Genomic DNA, 25,830 nt, shown 5'->3' with positions numbered 1-25,830 from the left:
AGTGCCCGTTCCTCCCCCCGCTGAAATTCCAGGAACATATGAAGATTCGCAAGTGTACCTCTTTGCTGACTATAATTAGCAGACACATGACCCTCATTCGTGATGCAATACAAAATGGTTGTGTCACCTGATCAGATTTCCATGGGCAGAGGAGACAAGTCATGTTTGTGTTTCGTGTCCCACGGAGCACTTATTCAGTATTACTGTAGGCTAGGTTAAACCCTGGCTTTGAAAGTAGACCCTGGTGTGGTCTGAGCTATGAGCTTGGAGGGAAGGCATTTGTGCTGGCCACTTTTATGTCACCTGGACATAAGATAGAGTCATCAGAGGGTGTTAATTGAAAAAAAAAAAAATGCCTCTGTAAGGTCAGACTGCTGACAAGCCTGTATCAGGCCCCGCCCGTCGCGGGTGGTGCTGCCTCTACGCTGGTGGCCCTGGGCTCTATAAGAAGGCAGCCACCTAAAGAGCTGGCCAGTAAGCAGCAGCCTTCTATGGCCTTTGGCGTCGGCTCCTATCTCCAGATTCTTGCCCTGCTTGAGTTCCCGTCCTGACTCCTTTCAATGCTGAACAGTGATGTGGCCACCTGAGCCAAATGAACCCTTTCTTCCTGGAGTTGTGGAGTTTCACCACAGCCATAGAAACCCTAACTAAGTCAGGGTTCAGATTCATGTACTTTCCTGGCTCCTGCTGCCCACTTTATAACTCAGTTGTAGTACTTCTATACAGAAAAACATGTCGTAAGCATGGAACACTCTGGTTGTGTCCATGCAGTCTATATGGCAGCTGACAGCTACTGTCCATCGGGAGCTGTTCTAGCCATGGGGTTGCAGCAGAGGGAGGGATTTTGTCTTTGAACTCTAATTCTAATAGATGGGGAGGAATAGCACACAAACGAATCAGAAGGGAGAGAGTGTATGGAGAGAGCGTGACATAACAGAGTCAGCTGGCAGCTCTTTCAGTGACGTATGTATGCACAGCTGATATCCAGGCAAGTCTGGCGATTCCCTGGGCTAAGAGGGGAGGGTTTCAGGTGAGAAATGAGGGCACACACTGTGAGTTTGGGGACTTGCATGGGGTCGAAAGGCGATGAAAGGAAAGAAAGAAGCCTACAGTTTGGAGATAGGTTAGGGATGAAAGATCCAGAGATTGTAAAGACAAGGCGCAGGAGAGGAGACTGAGGTCATGGAGTCCTTGAAGCAATTCTGTGGCTTTGCTTGTCACTCCGTGCAGTGGGAGAGATAACTGAAGTTCTTAGCCAGGGTCTGTAGATAGAATTTAGGTGAAAACTCACATCGCGATTTTTCACAAAGCTGGACCTGAAATTTAGCATTTCTTTCCACCGTGAAAGCAGACAGCAAACCATCGGCCACTGCTACTTCCTCCTCGTTTTCCTGCAGTGCTGCGGACTTCAGGTATCTGCAGTTGTTCCCCATTGCCTATGTACATCAATGCACAAAATTAAGGCACTCAGTAGGCCGCTGCTGGATCATATCTGTTTAAGTTCACCTATCGCAGTTCTCCACATCTCATTTTACACACTTACAAACAGTCTTCTGAGAAGGGCCCGGGGCATGAAAGGTCATGTACGGCCCCGTTACTGGGATTAGTGTTGCGGAGTCACACGCTTACACTCGGTACTGAGAGGCATCGCTCTGGCAGCTCGGTTGAGGATGGAGAGCAAAGGTGAACACGTGAGGCTGCTGCTGCAGCATCCCAGCTATGGAGTAGCTGGGGCGAGCAGTGGCGATTGCAGGAGGTGGTTGCATCCGGGAGTATTTTGAAGGGATAGCCCATCTGCCATGTGGCTGAGATAAAAGGGGTGTGCAAGAACACCCAGGCGAGTCTGGCTGTTTGGGCCTGCGCTGCTGGACTGTGAGGCTGCCACCATCCAGATGGGAAAGGGGGCTTGATACCGAGTCTGCGCATGGTGGGGCAGCAGCATCCTTCAGATAAGCTTGTCCAGATTTTGAACAGTATTTCGCATCAATTTCCATTAATTTTGACTTCAAAAACCTGAAACTGTATTAGTGGATACTGGTGCCCTGACATTGTTCTTGCTGCTGAGATTTTCTTTTTTTTTCCTTATAGTGACTTTAGCCTTAGGCTCTAATTTATCTGTTATCTAATCACATTGGTTTGGCTTGACTGTTAGTTGCTATTGCCATCCGTTTCTTTTCAACTCTGTCTGATATTTTACGCATGTATGCACACAGGCTATATAATGCATGTAATAACGGCCTGTTGTGATGTAATGTAACATCCTATTCTCACATGATTATATACTTGAGCAGTTCTTAGCAGATGTATAATGATATAAACTCATCAAAAACATTTCTTGTCACCGCTAAGCCTAACCACGCCCACTGAAGAGTCACCTCTGGGTATTTTGTCCCCAGAGCCTACCAGTCTCCCGTCTGTCTCTATAAACTTGCCTGTTCTGGACTTTTCATAGAAACATGCATGGTGTTTTACATGTGGTTTTTCTCATATGTAATGAGCCTCGTCACTTCGTTCCTCTTTGTGGCTGACTAATATTCCATCGTGTGCATTTGCCACATACGGGTTGTTTGCTCCTTTGGGAGTATTGTGACTAAGGTACTCTGAACATTTTGTAGGACTTTTCTTTTCTCTTCTTCTATTTCCCTATGCATTTGTTCTTGTTTTTAACATTTACATCTTTATCAGAACTAGATTTTGGTATCAGAGCCAAGTTCTCATCTTTGTCTTAATGATTAATTAAAATGATTATTGAGGTGATATTCATGATCAGGCTTTTACCAGTTAATTATATACATATACGTCTTTGCAAACAAATAATCTTGTTTATAATATGTAACCATGCATTACAATTTAAGCACACATCTTAACCAATTAGGAGTTAAATAGGTTAGAACCATTTATTATTAAGAGGAATAACATTGTTCTATTTAGTAACAAAACCGCGATGAGCAGAGAGAAGGCGGTGTCAGGTCAGTTATAGAACACACAGGGCCCATTACAAGATGAAGATATGGAACTCTGGCTTGATGTGAAATTTCCCCTTTCAGTGTGGTGACAGCTCCAACCCTTGGCACATTCATCCTGGAAGGGTTTGAAGCCTCTATCCTGGATACACAAGAAACCCGTGAGCAGCATGGGTGAGGCTCACAAGTCACTAGCTGTGTACATTGTGGCTCTATTTACCAAGGGAGGGAACAGCCACATCATTGCTATGACCAGAGACTCCGCAGATCATGTACCTGATCCTCAACTTTCTCATGCCTATGTCTGATACCCTACTTCATGCAGAAGATGGTTTTAACTCCATCTTTGCTGCACCTTTTACATGATTGCCCAACTAACGTTCAAGGGAGGACCCAGTTGTCACTATTTACTGAGGGAGGCACCAGTGAGGATGGGGTGGTGAGGGAGAGAGAGGGTGGGAGAAGCCTCATTAGGAACAGACAGAAGGAAGTGGGAATCAGTATGCGGCATGGCTCCAAACCTGCAGACATGCTCTTTTGTCTCGCTAAATTCACTTAAAGACACAAAATTACACTTTTTTAAATATAATTTTTTATTTATTACAGTTTATTCACTTTGTATCCTAGTTGTAGCCCCACCCTCATCCCTTCCCAATCCTGCCCTCTCTTCCTTCCTCACCTCCTCCCTTCCCCAGTCCACTGATGGGGAGGACCGCCTCCCCTTCCATCTGATCCTAGTCTATCAGGTCTCATCAAGACTGTCTTTCATAATCTTCCTCTGTGGCCTGGTAAGGCTGCTCCCCCCTCAAGGGGAGGTGATCAAAGAACCAGCCATTGAGTTCATGTCCTGTTCCCCTTACTAGGGAACCCATTTGGAGACTGAGCTGCCACGGGCTACATCTGTGCAGGGGGTCGAGGTTATCTCCATGAATGGTCCTTGGTTGGAGTATCAGTCTCAGAAAAGACACCAAATTTTTTGGTTCTGTTGTTCTCCTTGTGGAGCTCTAGACCCTTCCAGGTCTTTCTATCTCCCCCTTCTTTTATAAGATTCCCTGCACTCTGCCCAAAATTTGGTTATGAGTCTCAGCATCTGCTTTAATACCCTGCAGGACAGAGTCTTTCAGAGGCCCTCTGTGGTAGACTCCTGTCCTGTTTCCTGTTTTCATCTTCTTCTGATATCTATCCTGTTTGCCTTTCTGAAGAAAGATTGAGCATCTTACCCAGGGTCCTCCTTCTTGCTTAGCTTCTTTAGGTGTACAGATTTTAGTATGATTATCCTATATTATATGTATAATATCCACTTATAAGTGAGTATATACCCTGTGTGTAATTCTGCTTCTGGGATACCTCACTTAGGATGATCTTTTCTAGATCCCACCATCTGCCTGCAAATTTCATGTTTTGTTGTTTTTTATTGCTGTGTAGTATTCCGTTGTGTAAATGCACCACAATTATTGTATCTATTCCTCAGTTGAGGGACATCTGGGTTGTTCCCAGGTTCTGGCTATAAAGAAGAAAGCTGCTACGAACATGGTTGAACAAATGTCCTTGTATACTTGAACATCTTTTGAATATATGCCTAGGAGTGGTATAGCTGGATCTTGAGGTAGCACTATTCCTAATTGTCTGAGAAAGCGCCAGATTGATTTCTAAAGTTGTACAAGTTTACATTCCCACCAGCAATGAAGGAGGGTTCCCCTTTCTCCATATCCCCTCTAGTAACACATGCAATTTTTAAGAGTTCTAAGATGGTGACCTCAAAGAATTAAACTCCCTTTACAACATGCAACTCTGGGCTGCTCCATAGGAAGCAGGCACATGAGACAGACCCCAGTATGGTAATTTCTCAACTATAAAACATTTAAAAAAGTTTAGGGGAGATTGTAAGAGCCAGAAGACCAGAAAGCCTGCTGTCTCTTAGTAATGACAGGGAAGCCACAGCCATGGATCTCAACAATATGGCTGCTTAAATGAGACCTGAACAGTGATGACATTGGCAGTCAGGCTTTTGTGGAAATGGGAACTCTCTAGTGGTCCCAGCCCTAGACAGAGCGCTACAGGAGGCTAATGACTGCTAAGAGAGAATTAGCCTCTTCAAAGGATGAGCCCCATAAGTGGTTACCCAGTTCCAAGTGGTCGTCCCTGAAATCAGTACACACATAAACAACACTAAATGGACTCAGCATGCTATATTTATATGTCTGTGCATGAATATATATATAGTAATAGCAGATAAAAGAGGTCTGGGATCTGAGAGGGAGTAATTGTATGTGGAGGTACACAGGACGGGTGGGAGGAAAGGAAAGGGGGGACATGATTAGTCTTATTTGAATTTTTTAAAAAGTTTGGGAGAGTGATTTTATCTCCCGTTATGAAATATGAAGCAAGGTATGCCGAACATTTTAATTATATGCATAAAATTATATGTATTTATATTATATATGCTTTGTGTTATTGTTGGTTCATAATGTCAGTGATTTCTATTTTATTCTTTGTACTTTTTGTGTATTTTCTAGATATTGTAGAAGGAAGTGAGCTCTTTTTATAAACAGTCACCTTAACGTTACATAGATACACACTGCCAGATATTATCTTACTTAAACGTGATGTTATTTTAGTACTGTAATCTAGAAACCGATTTCTGTTCTTGTCCAGATCCATTCAGATAAGATTAGCCAATGCTGTGGATGCTCCTGGTGTTGCAAATCTCGTTAACACCCTCCTGCTGAGCAGAAAGATACTGGATGATTTTGACCAATACAACGAGGCTTGCCGAGACCCTGTGAGTACTGCTAGTCACTGCTGGGGTTTCCTTTTCCTGCTCCAAAGGGCCCGTTATGACCCATGAACGGTCGGGCTTAGAGTGGTCTTGAGCATCACTTAGAGAAGCCTGTGGGGGCAGCAGCGGAGGAGGTGTGAGAAGTTGGCAAATCTGTCATCTTGGAAGGACGGTTTAGGGCTCCATGGCATCTGCTGTCCTCCCCAGTAGCAATGAGTGCCAGACTTAGGTGAACGGAGCTCCGTTTTACTTATGCTAGCTGGTGAGCCTAGCCAGGACCTTTTGTTGAGCTGGCTTGAGGTTTCAAGCACTAGATAAAAGGATGACCCTCTGTGGTCAATGTTTGGTCTTCTCTAGCATAATAACCTATATGTGAGCTGCAGGAAATATCAGGCTGGGATCGGTCTACATGCTAACACTGCTATGCTAACACTGACATGAGGCCAGGGTCAGTCTACATGCTAACACTGCCATGCTAATACTGACATGAGGCCGGGGTCAGTCTACATGCTGACACTGTGATGCTAACACTGAGGTCCGGCGGACACTGCCAGGTGACCTCAAGAGTTGTGCAATTAGTCAAGAGTTTGGAGAAGCAGGCTGTAACTTCTCTAATGTGCTTCATTTTGTAACAGTTTTATCAAACTATGACCAAGAAACTTTGTAGTAGATTTCACAATTCAAATATACTATATAAGTAGGACCTGCTACTGGAAAGAGACAGGATCCCACTGGTCACTGGTCCCTTTAAACCTGCATTCAGAAACTCTTTCAGGTTAATACCTTTGCTTGTAAAATCAGTAACTAGTTGCCTGATCTTGAGCCTTATGTAAGGAAAATCATGCAGTTTTCCTTCCTCGTGTGAAGTTCCTTTCCCCAGCAATATGTTTCTCAGATTTGTCTGTAGCTTGACACAATTATTTCATCACATGACTATATCACACTATTTCTTCATTCTGCTGCTGGGGTCATTTGGAAAAATAGGAAGGTCTGGATTTTTAACTATAAAATAAAACAAACCTTTTAAAGTTATTATTTAAGCCATCAGAGAGACACCAAATATCTAGACATGATGATGCCAGAGAAATATACTATTACAAGGGCATAAAATTAAAATAAAATTTCCATCACATTCATTATGCTTTGGTGTGTGTGTGTCCTTCATCTTCATTTGTTTCCTTCTGTCCCCTCTAACCAGTGTGGTCTCAAGTTCTGTTTCTCCAAGTATGGTCTAATGAATTTGAAGGGAGTATTCTCTAAGATGAAAATTTTAGTGAGGGGTCTGGAGAGATGGTTTGGCAGTTCACACCACTTGCTGCTCTTCCAAAGGACTGAGTTCAAGTCCCAGCATCTACATGGTGGCCTACAACCAGTCTGTAACTTCAGTTCCAGAAGACCCAGTACCCTCCTCTGACCGCCACAGGTGCCAGGAACGCATGTGGTGCACAGGCATACAGATATAAGCATTACACAAATCTAAGAACTCTAAAGCATTTGGATGAGACTGAGGTGAATCTTTCCTTGTAATAGCAAGAGAGTATGTGTCTTTGCACTTAACATCGATACTTAACCACCGAAGGTACAGAGCCATGGCAAGTGAAGCAGCTGGGGCCTTGGCAGGAATCAAGGTAGCAACAGCAAGCATTCTGATAGCCATGGTGTTGTGTTCTTCATCACCACAAACGTGCTGAAAAAGAAGAACAAAGAGAAGGAGGAGAAGGAAAGATAGAAGGGAGAGAGGGTGAGAGGGAAGGAAGAAAGGAAGGAAGGAAAGAAGGAAAGAAAGGAGTCTGCACATTTAGCAAAATGGCTAAGACAAAGCCTAGGGACATTGTACTCTGGGACATTTACCCAGAGAAATGATGATGTGCACACAAGTCTTCTTAGCAGCTGGAATCATCCCAGGTAGTTTTCAGCAGGTGGGTGTGTAAATAAGCTATGCAGATCCGGGGGGGGGGGGCACTACTCGGCAATGAAAGGGATGGACTGTTGTATCAGCTTGTATGAATTTTCACATTGTTCTGCTGAGAGAAGCGACATGCAAGTCCCCAAGAGTTGTGTAATTATATGCATAGATTCATACTTATATTTACATTCACAAACAAACACATATAATACTTACACGGATGCTTGTACTTATACATTCATGTGATATTTTAAAATGATGAAATTTTGCAATTGGAGAATGGGTTATTTGTTTTAAGAGGCCAAGGGTGGGTCTGGGGGATTTCTTTCTGTGCTGTTGGAACTCTTTGATATCATGGTGGAGGCTGAGACACAAACCTGTATAAAGTGACATGATCACATAGAACTTGGCACACACACATATACTTGAGTCAGGATCAGTTTCCTGCTGGTCTCGCCATCCTCTGTGTCCACGTAATGTCACCAGTAGGGGATTCTAAACAACGTGCAAAGGTATATTCTTTTATTCTATCTTACGGCTGCAGGTGTACCTACAGTGATCTAACAGGTTCAGAGGGGAAATAAGAGGCAGTTGTAAGAATAGCCTTGATGAAACAATAATGTCTTTAACTTTATTGAATCTCGGCACTCGAGATTAGATTTTAGCATTCTGTGTGACATGGTGAATGGCATGCATCTGGTGCATCCTGAAGCATGGTGGGGGTTTGAGGAGAAAGTGCTTCTACGGATGCATGAAATGTACTTGAACCAGCTGCCGTTTCTATAAAGTACAATTGTCATTTGAAGAAAGGAAAACTGCTTTTTTGGATTTGGGTATTTAGCCAGCATTTTCTTTTCTTTTTTCCCCAAATTTTTATTTTTTTATTAATTACAGTTTATTCACTTTGTATCCCAGCTGTAGCCCCCTCCCTCATTCCCTCCCAACCTCCACCCACTCTCCCTCATCTCCTCCCTGCCCCTCTCTAAGTCCACTGATTGGGGAGGTCCTCCTCCCCTTCCATCTGACCCTAGTCTATCAGGTCTCATCAGGGCTGGCTGCATTGTCTTCCTCTGTGGCCTGATAAGGCTGCTCCTCCCTCAGGGGTTGAACGGGGAGAGGGGGAGGAGGAGGTCAAAGAGCCAGCCACTGAGTTCATGTCAGAGACAATCCCTGCCCCCCCTTATTTTCTTAAAGTTAGTAACATGAGTCTGTTAACCCGGTCCAACAAGAATTACTCACTGTCTGTGATAAAGTCGAATTAGGAAAGAAAATAGAAATGAAGAAAACCAGTGTCTGCCATCACGAGCTTGACAGTTATCCAGTGCTGAAAGAATCCTCTCTGATGAGACTGTGGTATAAAAGGTGTGATGGTGTGGAATGGCTCCATATTTGGAGAATCTGTATAGCTTGATAAACCAATTGTTGACGAATATGCAGTATAATAAGAGCGTGCATAAGCGTATAGGTCAGAATTTAGTGGTGGATATAGCGCTCATCAACGAAGCTTCAAATGACACATCGCAGCACGTACCAGGCACTGTCGTGGGGCGTTTCAAAGAATATCCACGGTTGTCTGAGATGCTTAGATGCTTGTCTCTTTTCTAAGCTCTATGCTGTGAAGACAGACCACAGCGTCTGTCATATATGTAAACCAAAATAACACACTGCAGCAGATTGATGACAGAAGCAGATATGAGAATCCAGCTATCTTCTAAGCCAGATTAAAGAGATTTGCAAAAACAGAAAACAATGCCACTCTAAATATTTGTGTTTGGGAAATATAAGGTTTCTTTTATTTTTCAAAAAATACATGATTTTTAAAAATTTTTTTATTAGTTACAGTTTATTCACTTTGTATCCCCCCATAAATAAAAAAATATATAAACTAAATGTGAAATACAAATTACAAATTTCTAAAAGGCACAGGATAGTCTGTATGATATGGTGCCAAAGGCATTATTCATGAAAGAAAGAATAAGCTGAACTCCATTAAAATTAAAATTTCCCCAATGAAAGAGACAATATAAAAAGACAAGCCTTATGCTGAGGAAAAATACCTGCAAGAGACATTTCTTATTGAGTATATAAAACACAAAGGCTCCTAAAACCAGAAATAAATAAGATAGAAAACCAGTGTAAAAGTTGACCAATGACCCTGACCAGCACCTGAGAAGATGTAAAGGTGATGAGCAAATAAAAAATGCTCTTGTCACAAATTATCTAAGAAATTAAAAAAAATACATGATTTATATCAATAAATAATTTTAAATGTATTTTATGTAAAAATAAAATAAAAACATTATTTTTGGGGGAAACATCTAGTTTAAAATTTCATTTTATTAATGAGTTTTTTTATTTTTTTAAACTTTTATTAATTACACTTTATTCACTTTGTTTCCCCCCATAAACCCTTCCCTCCTCCTCTCCTAATCCCACCTTCCCTCTCCCTTCTTCACGCATGCCCCTCCCCAAGTCCACTGATAGGGGAGGTCCTCCTCTCTTTCCTTCTGAACCTAGTCTACAAGATCTCATCAGGAGTAGCTGCACTGTCATCTTCTGTGGCCTGGTAAGGCTGCTCCCCTCTCAGGGGGAGGTGATCAAAGAGGAGGCCAATCAGTTTATTATTAATGAGTTTTAAAAGCAAATTCATGTACTCTCAGTTTTAATTTCCAACAGAGACTCTCTTTGGAGTCCTCACTGTGAGGTCCTGACATCATTAAGAGCTGGATGCAGGGTAGAAGCAGGGTCTTTGTAAAAGGAACTTTGCTTTGCTTTGTGCCTCGTGAACTTGTGTAAATAAATAAATTATCCCTGTAAATAAAACAGATGGAGCACTATTCCCCACTTTAGAGAACGGGGATGAGGGTGGACAGTAGCACTTGGCAATAAATGTTGGTGGGTGCTGATTCTGTTACCAGGGTTCCTGCAGCCTTGGCTGGTGAGCTCACCATCACCTCAGTGGTGGTGGTGACGCTTTCCAGAGTCTACATGAAACTCGCTCTTCCCTTCATAGGATGGAACCCAGCTGCAGGTGTTTGTGGCTGAAGTGGCACAACAAATAGTCGGCATTGCAGTGATCAGAAAAGAAATGGTGAGTTGCGAACGAGGTGGCCTCCCTTGATTGTGATGTTTTATATCATGAATCAGCCAGCACACAGTGCCTCTTTGAGGTTTTATTGCTTTTACCTAACGTGAATGAATCCTTTCCCTAGAACATATGGTCAGGAGCGGGTCTTCCATGTGGCACCCTTTCATGTCTCTCTCCTAGGTTAAAAAGGTCTGGATTTTCTGGGTATTGTGGCACATGCCTTTAATCTTAGCACTCTTGAGGTCGAGGCCAGCCTGGATTACATAGTGAGTTCCAGGACAGCCAGCACTACATAGTGGTTTCTGTCATGAAAAATAAACAAAACCACACACACACACACACACACACACACTTCAAATACTACAAAGACCATGAAAAGATTCTCATTCTTAAAATTCTAGTAACTTGCCACCACCCAATAATGATAATGAAAGTCAGTCCCATTGCTGTCACCAAAGGTTTACTAGGGGTGTGTGTGTGTGTGTGTGTGTGTGTGTGTGTGTGTGTGTATGTGTTGTCAAGGGGATATGTCATTTTATGTTTTTCCTAATGCAATTATTCCAACTCATTTGTTACTGAATGGTTCATTCTTTTGCTGTTGACTTAAAATACTGCTTTCACAGTTACTAATTTTCTATATTCCTCTATTTTAAGTTCTATTCCATGTAATGGGCTTATTTATTGACACCCATTATATTATCTAATGTTTGTAAAATGGTTTTTTAAATCATTATTTTTTCTTTCATGTGTAGGTGTTTTGCCTGCATGGGTGTCTGTGTACAGTGTGTATGCCTGGGGCCCTCAGAGGTCAGAAGTCCTGGGGCTGGAGTTACAGACAGTTGTGAACTACGACGTGGGTGCTCACTGTTGAACCCAGGTCCTCTGGAAGAGCAGACAGTGCTCTTAACCCCTGAGTCACCTCTCCAGCCCCGGCCACATGTTTGATATCTAGTAGCCATTTGCTATCTTGCCATGTGACTGAATGCGATCTTGAACTCTTGATCCTTCGGCCTGCAGCTCCCAACTGGGATTGCAGGTCTATCACTGCGATCAGCTTTTATTTGCCTGAATTTTCTAAAATATTTTGAGCATGTTTCCCTTTGGGTAAACTCTCGAATACTTATTATTTATGCCTGTGTGGATTTTATGCAAGTAGTTTATTTTTTCATCCATGTTTTTGGGTCAGTGATATGGTTTGGAGAGAGTTTAAGTGTGTCTCCTGGAGATCCACACCAGTGTGACAGCATTAGGTGGTGGGAACTTTAAGAGGTTTTTGAGATTTGGGGGGTGCTGCCTGTGTGGCGGTTTGAATAGGAACAGTCCCATAGACTCGTGTGTGAATGCTTGGCCAAGAGGGGGTGGCACTACTAGGAGGGGTGGCCTTGCTGGGGGAAGTGTGTCACTGTAGAGGAGGGGCCTTGAGCGCCTACAACCTCAAAGCCGGCCAGTGTGTCTCAGTCTCCTTCTGCTGATTGTGGATCAAGATGCCCTCAGCTCCTTCTCCAGCACCATGCCTGCATACATGTTGCCATGCTCCCTGCCATGATGATAATGGACTGAAGCTCTGGAACTGTAAGCCAGCCCCAGTTAAATGTTTTTCTTTTTAAGAGTTACTGTGGTCATGGTGTCTCTTCACATGAATAGTAACCCTAGCTAAGCCAGCCTGTGAAAAAGATAGAGTAGTTCCTGGGGATCTCAGTTAGTTACATAAAGGTTGTCACAGAAAGAATGAGGCAGCCCCTTCTCTCCTCTTCCAAAGTATCATACAACTGCCTCTCTCTCTCTCTCTCTCTCGTGTTCATATTATCATGCACTCTGCCTGGAGGCCTTTACCAGAGCCCAGGGCAACATGGTGCACATCTAGTCTCCAAAGCACTAGACTATGTAAACCTCTTTGCATGTATGTATGCATGTATGTATGTATAAGGAGGCTATGCATATAAAGAGGTATATATGTATGTGTAGGTATATATACATATATATGTATACATACACACATGTATTCATATGCACATATGTAAAAAAGTTGGGTAATATATATATATACACCATATATACACACATATATGGTACTGTGTTTGTGTCTGTGTACAAACGTATTACCCAACCTAGGATACATTTTTCTTTTTAGTAGTAATGAAAATGAACTAATGCAAACAGACACTTCCTGCCCTCCAGGCCTACCAGCTGCCTTTTCCTGCTTTACTCTGGTCCTGTGAGCCTGATTGAACTGACGGCGGTGCATGTCTTTGGCCTTTGCTCTTCTGTTTGGTTTGACCAAAGAGAGGCCTTGAGGAGGAGGGAGGACAGTGAGGCTGGGTGAGATCATCACTGAGCTTTTCCGATGGCCTTTTCTCCAGGATGTTCTCTTTGTGGAGTCCTTGACCAGTCTTCCGTCTCCTCCACTCACTGAGGTCACTCATGGCCTGCAGTTGCTATAAGACTGTCCCTGCTAATTTCCCTAACCTTCCCCATCCTGTAACTACTCCCTTTGTTGAGCCTACCTACAATTATCCTAATTTGAACGTACCATCTGTCTCCTCTTCCCTCCCCAGCATGCTCTAAGATATTTATGATTTTTCCTATGTATTTTTAAATTTTTGGTACCTCCCTTTAAATTTTTCTAGATACCCTTATTTTACCTTCTAAATACTAATTTTAGAATATTGGAAGACCATGGTTTTTTAATTTTGATCCTGTATCCAGTAACCCTTCTAAAGTCTCTTTTTCACTTTGAGAGTTTGAAAATTGAACATCCCACCCCACCCTTCAGGCACTGCATCACTTTCAGGACATTCCATGCAGAGAACAGTTAGAAGCCATGATCAGATTCAAAGGACAGAGCTGTGTACTCTTCCTATCAGAGAGACAGAGACAAAGACACAGAGAGACACAGAGAGAGACACACAGAGAGAGAAGCTGACTTTGTAGAAAATCATTATGGTGGCTCTCCTGGCTCCTTCCCGTTCCGCTCTCTTGAAGCCTATGGCAGCTCACAGTTGCTAGGTAGCGAAACAGGAGCTTGACCTCCCCACCCAAGTGCTGAGATTACAGATGTGACCGCTGTCTGGCTTTATGCCTGATTTTTTTTTTTCTTTTGTCAGTTTGATTGATAGACAGAGCAACATTAAGTGGTAGTGCTGATAAGGCTGTTTTTTATTTGTCTTTATTTTAATGTGATAATTCTATATTTTTCTTCATTAACCTACTTGTAGATTTTTAAGGAGATACCAAATTAAGGAAGCCTTATACTTTTCAGTTATTGATGGTTTCTTTGATGGATAGTTATTTATTTTCTTGATAGCTTTTTGGAGTTTTCTGGATGTTTATAAGGATTTATTCTTTTCTTCTTCCTTGGTTTTATTTCTCTTTTTGATTCAAAGTGTCTGGGTCACACTTTTGGATGGCGGCATATCTGAGTCTACCCATCCATTTTGTCCTCGTGTTAGATACTTAATTGATGGTGATAAAATTCTTGAAGTTTTTACCCTCAGAATTTGAACTGTCACTGTCTCTAGCGTCAAGTGTCACTGATAAAATCTAACTGGAGGACAACCGCATCCTTAACCCTTTGCAAACAGAAGTGGATTGATTTGCTCTTCTTGGGTCTTTTTGGGAGCGTTTGTCTTATTTGTTTTGCTTTGGAAGAGATGTTTTGTTTTGTTTTGTTTTTTGACAGTTGCTTTTTGTTTGTTTGCTTGCTTATTGTAGATAGTTTGAGATTTTATCAAGGAATTCTTGCTTTATGCCTCCGAGGGAAGCATTCTTCTGTTAATCATTTCTTGCTTTCTGTTTTCTCCCGTCTCTTATGAAGCTCTGCTTTCGATGGGGTCAGGATCTTCTGAATTGACCCTTTGGCATCTCTTGATAGTAGGAGTTACAGGTCAGCAGACTGATGATGATTTTAGTCATCCCTCGGAGATATTTCCTTCACATTACTTTCATGCCTCTAATTCAGTCTCTGACCGTGATTTTAATATTGTTCAGGTCTCCTACTGGATTCTTTGTCTCAGAGGTGCTATAACTAACTTCCCTTGTTCACTTACAGTTTCTTCTTGATATCAAATTATGTTAAAAGCAAGATTTCTCTTGGGAACCTGTCAGGGTATTATATTGACATTTGAAAATTCTGCCCTGTCCTCTTTATTATCACTTTCCTCACTGTAGCAAGTCGATGTTTCTCTGCTTTAGTAGTAATTTAGTGTTCTCACAAGTCTCTCCATGTCTTGCCTGACAGATTAAATTGGCAGTGTGGGTGGTTAGCACAGGTGTGGTTGTCTACTTCCTCTCTGCCACTGCTGGCAGGGCTACCCATGTGTCCAACTGGGAGGTGGCAGCCATTCTTTTACTTCTTCTATGCTTCAATGTAGTAGCAGGAAACAGGCGGGGACCCCACTGTGGACCAAGGTGGGAAAGGCTTAATCAAGCCATAAAATTTTCTCTCAAGGTAACATTGCCTTACATTTTTGCCTCACTTCCACCCCATTGTTCTTTAGAAAATTTTGCTGTTATTTTAAGGGATTTAAGGTGAGAGAAAAACTAGATGTATGTAGCCCATGTGCTGCTTTGGCTCTCCACTTTTTAACTTTTCTGTGATTTCTCAGTCTTGCCTATATCACTCTTTTTTATCTTATAATGCACAATGTTGTCTTGGTAATTAAAGTTTTGTGGTATAAAAGCCTCTACAGGGTCAGTGAAGATTGAACGGCTCTCTGGATGGCTGTGGGGTAGCACCACTGGTGTGCAACCACTGGGTGATTGCAGACCCATTTCTGCTGTACTTGGGAACAGCAGCTGGTCACAAGTGGGGTAGGAGGGGCCATGCTTGGTTACAGATTGACAAGCTTGCTGCTTCCAGCCTTTCTGGTCACAGAAGAAGTCAAGTTCTTTATATTCTTCAGTCTCTGCTCTTGTTCCAGCTACATTTGGGTTAATTTTTCCTTTGATGTGACTGTTACTTATACTGTGTGTGAATTTGCATTCTGTGGGTTTACAGTAGAGTCTTGCAAGCCATACTTGTCAAAAATTAATTTCCCTGTCCTCAGGAACAGTCACATACACTTTGGATCATTCTGCCTTTTTCTGTGCTCTCAACAGTGTGCACTGGAGAGCTGAAGGGGGCGGAGCTGCAGCACTACACAGTTAGTGTGCGAGCCCTGATTCCACTGTAGTGTGAGGAGACACAAAGGCCCTTGAAGTCCAGAGCAATGTACCCACTCACGAGCCCCTTAAGTTATCCCCCATCGCATAAACCTGTTACCCATCACAGGAACAGAGTTCTTTCTTCACAGCCCAGTCATGTGCTAACCGGTGTCACTCGGAGACAGGACTTTTCCACACTAGCAGGTGATCAGTAACACTAGTGAGTTTGTCTACTGACCCTCAGATAACCTGTGCCAAGTCCCTTGTGCTGGCTCACTCTGGCTCCTCATGCCCAGAAATATGATGGAACTGCTCTGCTATGCCATGCCTGACCAGGCACCCAAGATTCGCCATGGTGACGAGCCAAAGGCATAAGGAATAAATCCATGTAGCTGTTGTCTTAGTTAGGGTTTTATTGCTGTGAAGAGGCCCCAAGACTATGTAAATTCTTATAAGGGGGAACATTTAATTGAGGCTGTCTTAGAGTTTCAGAAGTTTAGTCCATTATTGTCATGACAGGAAACATGGCAGCATGCAGGCAGACACGGGGCTGGAGAAAGAGCTGAGAGTTCTCCATCCAGATGGACAGGCATCAGGCTGAACTGGTTTGAGCTTCTGAGACCTCAAAGCCCACCCCCTCACCACTAACCACCTCAACAAGGCCACACCTCCCCCAACAAGGCCACGCCTCCTAATAGTGCGCTCTCTGTGGGCCTATGGGGGACATTTATTTTCAAACCACCACAGCCATCTTCCACAGACAGGCCACCAGAACAGGTACATGCTTTTTGCTTTAAAAGAACCCATATGCCAAGTATGGCAGTGTGCATAAACCTGTAATCCTGCACCCAGGAGGCTGAGGAAGGGGGATCACTAGTTCTAGGCCAGCCTTGGTTACAGAGTTGAGTTCAGGGTGAACCTAAGCCACCTAGGGAGACTGTGTCTCAACAACCAAGGGCTGCAGACAGCTCAGGGGTAGAACACTTGCCAAGCATGTGTTTCTCAATCCTGAAAAGAGAATTAAAGACAAGATGAGGAACAATGGAAGAAACAAACATATTTCTCTTACTCCACTATTTGTACGTGTGTGTATGCTTTCGTGTGTGTGTGTGTGTGTGTGTGTGTGTGTGTGTGTGTGTGTGTTTGCTTATCCACGTAGGTGCATATGTGTGTGCATTCATGGGGGAGCCAAAGGTTTTTTCTCAGGAACAGTCTGCCTTGTCTTTTGAGAGAGGGCCTCCCATTGATCTGACATTTTTTGAGTAAGTAGGTAGGCTGGCTGGCTAGTGAGCTCTAGGAATCCTCCTGTCTCCATCTCCCCAGCACTGGGATTACAGTCTATGCCAACATGCCAGCCGGGCTTTTTGCATGGGTTCTGGGGGACCAACTTATGCTTACATGACACAAACTTTACCAAGTAAGCTATTCCCCAGCCCCACCTGTTTCTCTCAGGTGAGTCTCTGTTTCTCTCAACATGTATGCATATAATCTGCTTAAAACATCCTTTCTCACCTGGGTGAAGTGGCACACACCTGTAATCCCAGCACTTGTGGAGGAGAGGCAGGTGTATTTCTGTGAGTCTGAGGCCAGCCAGGTCTACAGAGTGAATCCAGGACAGCTAAGGCTCCACAGAGAAGCCCTGTCTCAGAAAAAAAAAAAAAAAACAAAACAAAAACAAAAACAAAAACAAAAAAACCCAAACCAACCAAACAAGCAAACAAAACAAAACAAAACCACCATCCTTTCTTTGCCTCTTCTCCAGGATATAGAGTACATACGATCTCATTATAACATTGAGGATTTCATCTACTTCAGCCACCATCAGCAAGAAGAACATGGGCGCTTGAACCATTTTGCCCTCAACCCTATTTTTCGACACTATACCAAGTTTTTCCTAAAGGAGATTCTTCGCTTAGGCCATAAGTCATGCCTCTACTACCCTGTCTACCCACAGTGCCGGGAGGGCAAGGTAAGCGGCTGGCTCGGCTTTCCCCTCAGGCACATCGGTGTGCCGCACCCTCACAGTGCCGGGAGGGCCAGGTAAGCGGCTGGCTCGGCTTTCCCCTCAGGCATGTCAGTGTGCCGCACCCTGTTTGCTCCTCTCCGTATGGCTCACTACAGCATGTACCTGAGTCTCCACTCCCCATATTTGATTAGGCCACTTGCTTCACTGGGGTGAATGTCCAAGAGGCTCCCACTTGCTGAAACAATCAGAAACTATGTAATTGAACAAATCTGTCTGTGTTTCTAGATCAACAAAATGACAGCTGAAAGCTGTAGGAAAACATCACTGTAAGAGACAAGAACAGCACAGCATTTCTCATGGTGTGAAGCCAAGAGGAAGCTATCGTTCTTGGAAACAGAGAATCCTATAGAAATGAATAGAATAAATTAGTTCCATCCTGTAAAACTGGTATGCTATCCACTGCATTCCAAATGAAATTTATAACCATTTCCACAAAGTAATGGACAAAAGGAAGAGATGTACAGTTCTGACAGACTCTGCCATAGGGAATACCTCTATAATCCCACCTGATACACTTCCAAAGGGTAACACAGTAATAGAGACAGTAACGTGCATCTGTTGTATCTCCCCACCTCAAGTGCCAGCTCAGATCACCTCCACATGCTCCTCTCGCCCTGCTTTAGTGATCTTGAGGGCGCATTTGGCCATGCATGCTGTGAATTCGTCTTTTATTTCACAAGATGGAGCCTCAGTTCCCAGGAGTGTGATGTATGCATGTAAATACCTTCACATGCTCACGGGCTGTGTCCTGTGTGTCCCACAGGTCCGTTCAATCCCAATTCCCGAGGGGTTGTCTCACAGTCGCTGACATTGGTCCCCTTGGTGTGGACTCTGAAGGTGATGGGTTTCGACTATCAGGCTGAGGAGATGTTGTCCCTCCAGTTTCTGGTCATGACCTCAAGCTTTGCCACGTTCTCTTGTTCTGCCGAGAGCCCTTGACACTGTCACATTTTTCCGTGGTGTCCATGAGGAGCTAAGTGGGATTTCAGGTGCTCTTATACATCAAAGTATTTCTTAGACAGTCTGTAGGGGCGTTAGCACGTACACCTATACTAGCTGTGCCTATGGATCGCTTTAAACAAAACAGCTGCAGGAGCATGTATGGGAAAGAAGGAAGAGCAACTCGGAAAGGAGTTTTCATGAGACAGGGACTCCTGCTTCGGTGAGGTTTGGTTTGGGTTTGGCATGGTGTTTGTTTCCCCTGTAGAATGTAGCAGGACAGCAGCGTGATTAAGGACACGGAAGAAAACAGCCATAGAGGAAAACCCTGGACCCAAACAATCTCCTTCGCTTTACACTTGACTGAGTACCAACTGTGTGGCCTTCCAGGTGTGAGATTAAATTCTTAGTTTCTATTTACCATGCTGCCTGGATGTGCCAGATCAGGGCAAAGTTGATTTACATCTGTAGTAAAGACATCTTGGGCATTTATTTCACTGAACCAGTGTCTGCTTCCTGAGCAGTGCGGGTCAGGGGCGTGCTGCTTGTAAGACATCGGAACACATTTGGGAACAGGTTTCCTTAGTCACGCTGCCAGTTGATTCACTCACACACGTGAAAAAACAAGAGCAAGAAGCTGTTCCAAGTCACTGGAGAGAGAATGCCCCAGCCCCGCCCCAAGTCCTCTAACAGTGAAGTGGAGCCGCTTGGATCTCAGTGGCTCTCTTTACCTCCTGTGAGGATTTGCATCAGGACACAGACCGTGGTTCTCCACCTGAGGCTCAACTCCTGAGGGAGATGCATATCAGATACCCTGAATATCACAGATTTCCATTACCATTCATAAGAGTGGCAAAATCACAGTTATGAAATAGCAACCAAATAATTTAGTGGTTGGTGGGGGGTCCACCACAACATGAGGAATTGTATTAAAGGGTTGAAGCATTAGGAAGGTTGAGGAGCATGGACATAGATGTTCATAGACATGAAACCAGCACTCTGGCCAGGGATTCCTGGGTTCTGTTTTTCAGTCATGTGTGAAGTTGGGGCGTGAGGAACAATGGTGAAGGATTCTAGAAAGCTTTCCTGGCAGCTTGTAGAGATGTCCATGGCTACTTTTAAAGCAGCACGTGTGTCATACACAAACCCTTCTATCTATTAAAGTACAATTAACATTCTGCTTCACTTTTTTGCTCTCTGACTTCAGTTCGGTAAGTAGATGCATCATTGCCAGTCTGGCTTTTCACAGTTTTACACTTGAGGTTGAAATGACTTCTTGGCCCCAAGTTGTGTTTTGATTTTGTTTTTTTAATTTCTAAGATTTCATAAATGTCAGAGTTACCTTTCTCTGACAAGTTTTAAAAACCAGATAAAATTAGTATTTAAAGCATTGTTGTAAAAATGATTTATTATCTATTTCAACAAGCATAAATACAGCTCACAACTTAGTCATAATACAAATCAAAATCATTTGGTCCTCTTCTCCTATCTCCACTTTCCAGTTTTATTCTTTCATAAGACCCTCATTTAAAAAAAAAAAAAAACAAAACCCAAGTGACGTTGCGGGAGTGCTTCCACATCTGGGCTAAGTTGCCCCCCGGATGGCATTTTTATCTGTGTTCATTAAAGCAGCTTGTGCCAGACACACAAAGGTTAACAGGACTCAGATAACACAGCTTAATGGGGTCAAATCAAGCTGATTCATGATCACTGTGGAGAAGAATATTCTCCTGGGGGAAATACTTGTACTGAAAAATCCCATAAACCAAACCACTTGTTTATCTGTCATTCCCACAGAGATAGTAATGTAATTACTCTCGTAATTATCTTCATTAGTGTCAGGCATTATCTACAATTCATTCCTCTGCTCGAAGAGTATGTTTGTTTATTTGCTGATTTTTTCCTCCCCTCTCTGACTTGGCCGAGCTAAGAGTTTTGTATTTGTCAAGCAGCACGCAGACATCTGTGCCGCGCCCCTGACATTCTCCCCCGCTGAAACAGAGATCGCTGTCTTTCAGCTCCAGAGCTCTCGCTCCCACTCCCTGACATCTGCCCTTCATTACTTGGTTCCCGTGCGACCACGACGACAGATTGTCTATCCTCTGGAAAAGCTTGGCATAAACGCTCCATCAAAGGAGGTCTCCAAGGATCAGGTGGGTAGCAGGGCGGCAGGCAGGGAGGCATGGTGCCAGCTCCCACAGGCTTGGCAGATGGGGTGGCAGCCCTGTCTTCACTGAGCAGGCTGCTTCTTAATTACAGGGAACCTGGCGCTCAGACCCTTACAGGCGAAGCCTTGCCCTCAAGTGGTTATTTCACAGTAGGCCTAAGACAGTAGCCACATCCCTCTTCAGAGGAGATAGCAGGGACACAGTGCATGTTGTTGCTGGTCCCTGGACACATGAGTGGCCTAGAGCCACGTCCACCTAGCATATTTCTGTCTCTTTTCCATGCCCTCAAAAAAGAAGGATCCCCTTCTATTGACTGTTTGCTTTTAAGTCAGCCAGTGGTCTTTTTGCTGCTAGGACAAAGCCACAGAGAAATGTCATGCTGGAGATGTTTGGGTCTTGAGCTGTTATTTTGTTTTGTTGTTTGTTTTGTTTTTAACACGCACACACACAAACTCCTGTGGGGAGTCAAAAGGGGTAACGGCCTTGCTCATTTTACCTGCCTTGAGGTAAAAGGTTACCCTGGGACACCTCTGTGACCAGACAAGAAAAGGGGCTGGAACCTGTGTGTAAATGTTCATGGATGTGAACACACAGCCCTTGCGTGTGTGTGTGTGTGTGTGTGTGTGTGTGTGTGTGTGTGTGTGTGTGGTTGTAGTAATTTAAGTGGAAAAACATAGTCATGTTAACTTAACCAACTTGTAGGCTTTCAGTGTCCTGGGTACTTTGAGTTTAGGAACAAAATATCTTAGTGACTAAGATTTGCCCTTCTGAAAGCTAAAAGGGAAAGGGAAAATTTAAGTCTTTAAAGCATGGTGTCTGGGGGATGGAGTCTGTGAGTTGCTTCTCAGAGTTGAGGAAATTCCTCAGCCTCAGCACGAGGGAAGGTGTGAACACCAAGCTCCCACTCGGCTTCACATGGGGTAGGGACTGCTCAGACCCAGCGCAGAGGCCGCTTCAGGTCTCGCCTGATCCTTCTGTTGGTAAAGTAACAAAATTTATATTTATCTTCTGGCAATTACAAATTTATATTTGAGGAGAGACTGAAAATGGACAGCAATTTGTTTTTATTATTTTTTTTTACTTTTTTATTACGGAAGGTGGCGAGCAGATGTAATTATATAGATGGCAGTTGTCTACCGCGCCCCCTGTGAGGAGAGACCTTTCCTTACTGTTCTTTTAATACGTTCAATCTGTCAGTTTTAACAAAATTAGTTCCTGGGAAACCGAGATTCAAAAAGCAAGGATGGACAAAATCCGAGTTCAGAAATGTTACTATTAGATTTCACAGACATAGAATTACTCTGCCGAATCTCCGTAGAAGCTTTCATACGTCTAGGTCTTCATAGACCAGATTAGTTCACACATGGCTTTTTATTCCAAACCACACCTTGAGGAAAACCGAAGTCTCCATCTCCTCAGTACCTGGAGGCAAGTACCTGATTTTCTATTCTTGGCCAGTTTGGGATCTTTCTTCTCCTCACATACTTCCCCTTCCTCCAGAGTCATTTTGAAGCAAACCCAGGGTAGCTATCATTTAATCTATGTACATATTCTTAGCGTCTGTAAAGGTAAGATATGCATGGGCCCACGTGGAGGACGAGGGGGCCTGTTGCATGTGGACATCCAAATTGGGGCAAAGATAGTGTTTCAGGGTCAGAGATAGTTGCTGCATGGTGTATCTGCTGTCTCTGAAGCAGCTTCCATGGGTCGCACTGATCAGGGGGGCTGGGGTTTCAGGAGGTGAAAGGGCGGGGTCTCATCTCGTGATGCTCTGTAGCTTGTGTATCAGATCCAATAAAGACGAAATGCCTTCATATAGACAGGGCTGGGTCAAGAGAAGGCCTTGTGCTTTAGGGAGGCTCCCATGACTTCAGCCAGCACGCTCATGGAATGAACAGGAATGCTTGAGGCATACTGAGCTATTGCACGGAGCATGAACATGTTGTTCCAAACATGCAAGACGAACCTGTCTCTGAGAACCTCTGGAACTGGGCCACACTAAGATACTCTGCAGCTCCAAGGGGAAAGAAAGTCAGAGAAAACATTTTAATTCATTAAAAAAACAAATGATTCTAGCATTACTTCCCAGGTTGGTGTGATTTGAAATCATTGCTTACGCTTGCTAACCCTTTTCCTGCTCATGTCAGGATGTGTGACTCCTTCTCTTTCTAAAGTCCTGGTGCACGTTGAGGCCCAATGGAGACTGAGTTTAAACCTGGGGTCCAGGAAGAAAAGCAGTCACTGGGCTGGTGAGAAAAAGAGCGGAGCGGATGTTGGCTTGCTACGCCATGCTGTGGCGTTTACAGTGCTGGCGGCGCCGACTGTAAGAAACGCCTCTCCCGTTACTGTCCGCATCCAGTCCTAACACAGGGTTTTAGTGAGATTAAGATTCAGCAAGACGTTGGGAAAGTAGGTTGGTGGCCGTTAGCCTATACAGTTCCTGTATAGATCGTCAGCTTTGCATAAAACAAAGAGCTGTGAATGTTTCAGGACCCATGAATAGTGTCTGGGCTGGCGACACTTGTCCAGAGCGTGAAGCCTTCTGTTTGATCCCCAGCATTGCCACAGACAAACTACACAGCAGCAACACAAGACTTGAGTACCATTTTGGAAAACAGTCAAGGTCCAATCAAAGGTTCAGCAACATTGTAACTCACATGGAAGATTCACAACCTGAGTTGCTGATTTCTATCATTTAAAGTTGTTTTTCTCTTTAAAAAAACCATTTTAGGTGAGTTTAACCTTTTAAACAACTGTCTGAAATAAGTTGAGGCTAATAGGATTGTTTGGGGAGGAATTTCGGTGTGGTCCTAGTACACCCCTGTTTGAGAAGAGTGATAGAACCCGGGCAGTTGAGCCGCGTAGGGCTGAGTGATCACCACCTCTCATAGACTTCCTTTTACCCTGTGAGTCTCACATCCCTCTGCCACACGCATCAGCTTCCACACCTCACTGGTGTCGTTTCTCTCCTGCCACTTGCTTTTCATGCCTTTTATCTTGTTTGGAGCATCTCTCACTTTCACCTAGGAAGCCAGTCTTCAAGGGGATAGATCACTCCAGGCATGAATAATGGGATAGAATGCGTTTCATCTCGGTGGGCTGCCAATTTGAATCTGGCACAGGGCAGCAGTGATTCAGATTCATCACTGCGTGGTCAGGCAATGCGCCCTCCCCTTCTTGGCCTCCCCTCCCCACTCTGCTACAAAGCTTCTGTCTGGTTTGGGCATGCACCTTTCCAGTGGCTTCTATTAATAGACACCTCACTGCAGAGCAGGTCACAGGAAATGCATTCATCTTCATCACACCTTCTAGAAGTTGACCCCCAAGAGTCACAATAATATTTCTATAGTTGACCATAGGAATTTATGAATAAGAGAGAAGGCTTTTCCTGGCCAAGGCCGTCTTCCACGCCACAGGCCTGGAAGGTCCTTTATTCGGTTTGAATGAGCCATCCTGGCCTGTGCACATATATTCTAAGCTATTGTCGTGGAAAATTTCACTTAGATGGGGCATCAGAGCTGCCGTTGCGAGCAGTGCGATCCTGAGAAATACTCCAGATTCGCTGAATTCTTTGTACAGAAAAAATAAAGATTGGAGCGAGCTGCCTTTGTCTTACTTTGGAGGTCTGTGGAGAATCTTGATTTTTTTTTTTTCCTCTCCTGTCTGTACCCTAGAGGGATTTTTGAGTTGACTGTGTTACTGCCATTACTCTTGGGCAAGATGCCAGTATATCTAACAGTATATTAATTTTTTATTTAATGTATTTCTTTTACGTGTTTGAGTGTTTTGCCTGTACGTGTGTCTGTGCACCATATGCTTGCAGTACCTGCAGAAGCCAGAAGAGAGCGCTGGATCCCCGGGAGTGGAGTTACAAACAGGCGTTGAGAGGCTGGGAAACTTAACCAGGTCCTCAGAGCCGTCTGCCCTGCCCCTCACTTACAGCCTGAAGGGCGGTAGACAGGGAGGGGGTAGAAGAGCTGGGACTCACAGTAGGACTGCACTGAAGGATTCCTGGGGTGCCTGTGCTTTGTGTCCCCTGTACTTCCTGTGCTTCCCCCTGGGGTGCGTAACAGTTATTTATGATGCTAAACTCCAGAACTTTGCCTTAGGACCCACTGTCTTTATTATTCACTGAAGTTCTAGTTATTTTATTCTGCACCTTGCTTGATTTGCAGTGGTCATGCACGAAGGTATGCACTCCTCCCCTCCTGAGAAATCATACCTTCAGTGTGATCAGCTCTGAGGTTTGTTGTTGTTTTTCTGGTAATTAGTGGCAGTCTGCTGAAATGTGGACTAACTTTTTTGGAGGCCTCCATTTGTTTTTTCTACATCTCCCTTTGTCCTTCCGGGAGGAAAAATGGCGCATATCTAAGCCCCAGCCCCACCCCAGAGCTGCATGTTGGCCCGCCCTTTCCTGGTATGTGGTCTCAGGAAGATGTCACTGGCTGGCTTTCAGTTACCCTTTGAATTGCCCCTTTTCATCTGGGCTGCTCTTCCCCAGTCCAGCTATAATTACCATCTGATGGGCGGTTACTGGATCCTGTTGCACTTAGGCATCTGGTGCCTTGGGAAATCGCATTATTCTCCCAGCACCTGCTAGGTTTTCAGACTGCCCTGGGCTGTAGTTGCGGTTGAAGTGTGTAGTATGGTTTTGTTTTGTTTTGTTTTGTTTTTTCCTAAATTTTTTTAAACAAACAAACAAAAATCCACACTTTCTTAGTTTCTCCTTGGGAGATGATTATAAAATTGTAAACTTGTGTTTTTCGGCATCATTCTTCAATGCACTGATCATTATTAACATCACCACAAGGAAGCTTCC

The 25,830-nt window shown here is 43.8% G+C and overlaps 1 protein-coding gene across 1 annotated transcript in view; it reads left to right on the top strand.

The window, feature by feature from the left end:
- Positions 1 to 25,830, top strand: part of Cfap61 (cilia and flagella associated protein 61) — a 252,439-nt gene that overhangs the window by 82,898 nt on the left and 143,711 nt on the right. The window contains exons 16-19 of the mRNA XM_060383256.1: positions 5,619 to 5,745; positions 10,662 to 10,739; positions 17,641 to 17,847; positions 20,862 to 20,996. Coding sequence (XP_060239239.1) covers positions 5,619 to 5,745; positions 10,662 to 10,739; positions 17,641 to 17,847; positions 20,862 to 20,996 — 547 coding nt within the window. The remainder of the gene's footprint in view (positions 1 to 5,618; positions 5,746 to 10,661; positions 10,740 to 17,640; positions 17,848 to 20,861; positions 20,997 to 25,830) is intronic.

This window comes from Meriones unguiculatus, chromosome 4, assembly GCF_030254825.1.
Source record: "Meriones unguiculatus strain TT.TT164.6M chromosome 4, Bangor_MerUng_6.1, whole genome shotgun sequence".
NCBI classification, from domain to species: domain Eukaryota; kingdom Metazoa; phylum Chordata; class Mammalia; order Rodentia; family Muridae; genus Meriones; species Meriones unguiculatus.
This window is presented reverse-complemented; position numbering and strand designations above follow the sequence as displayed.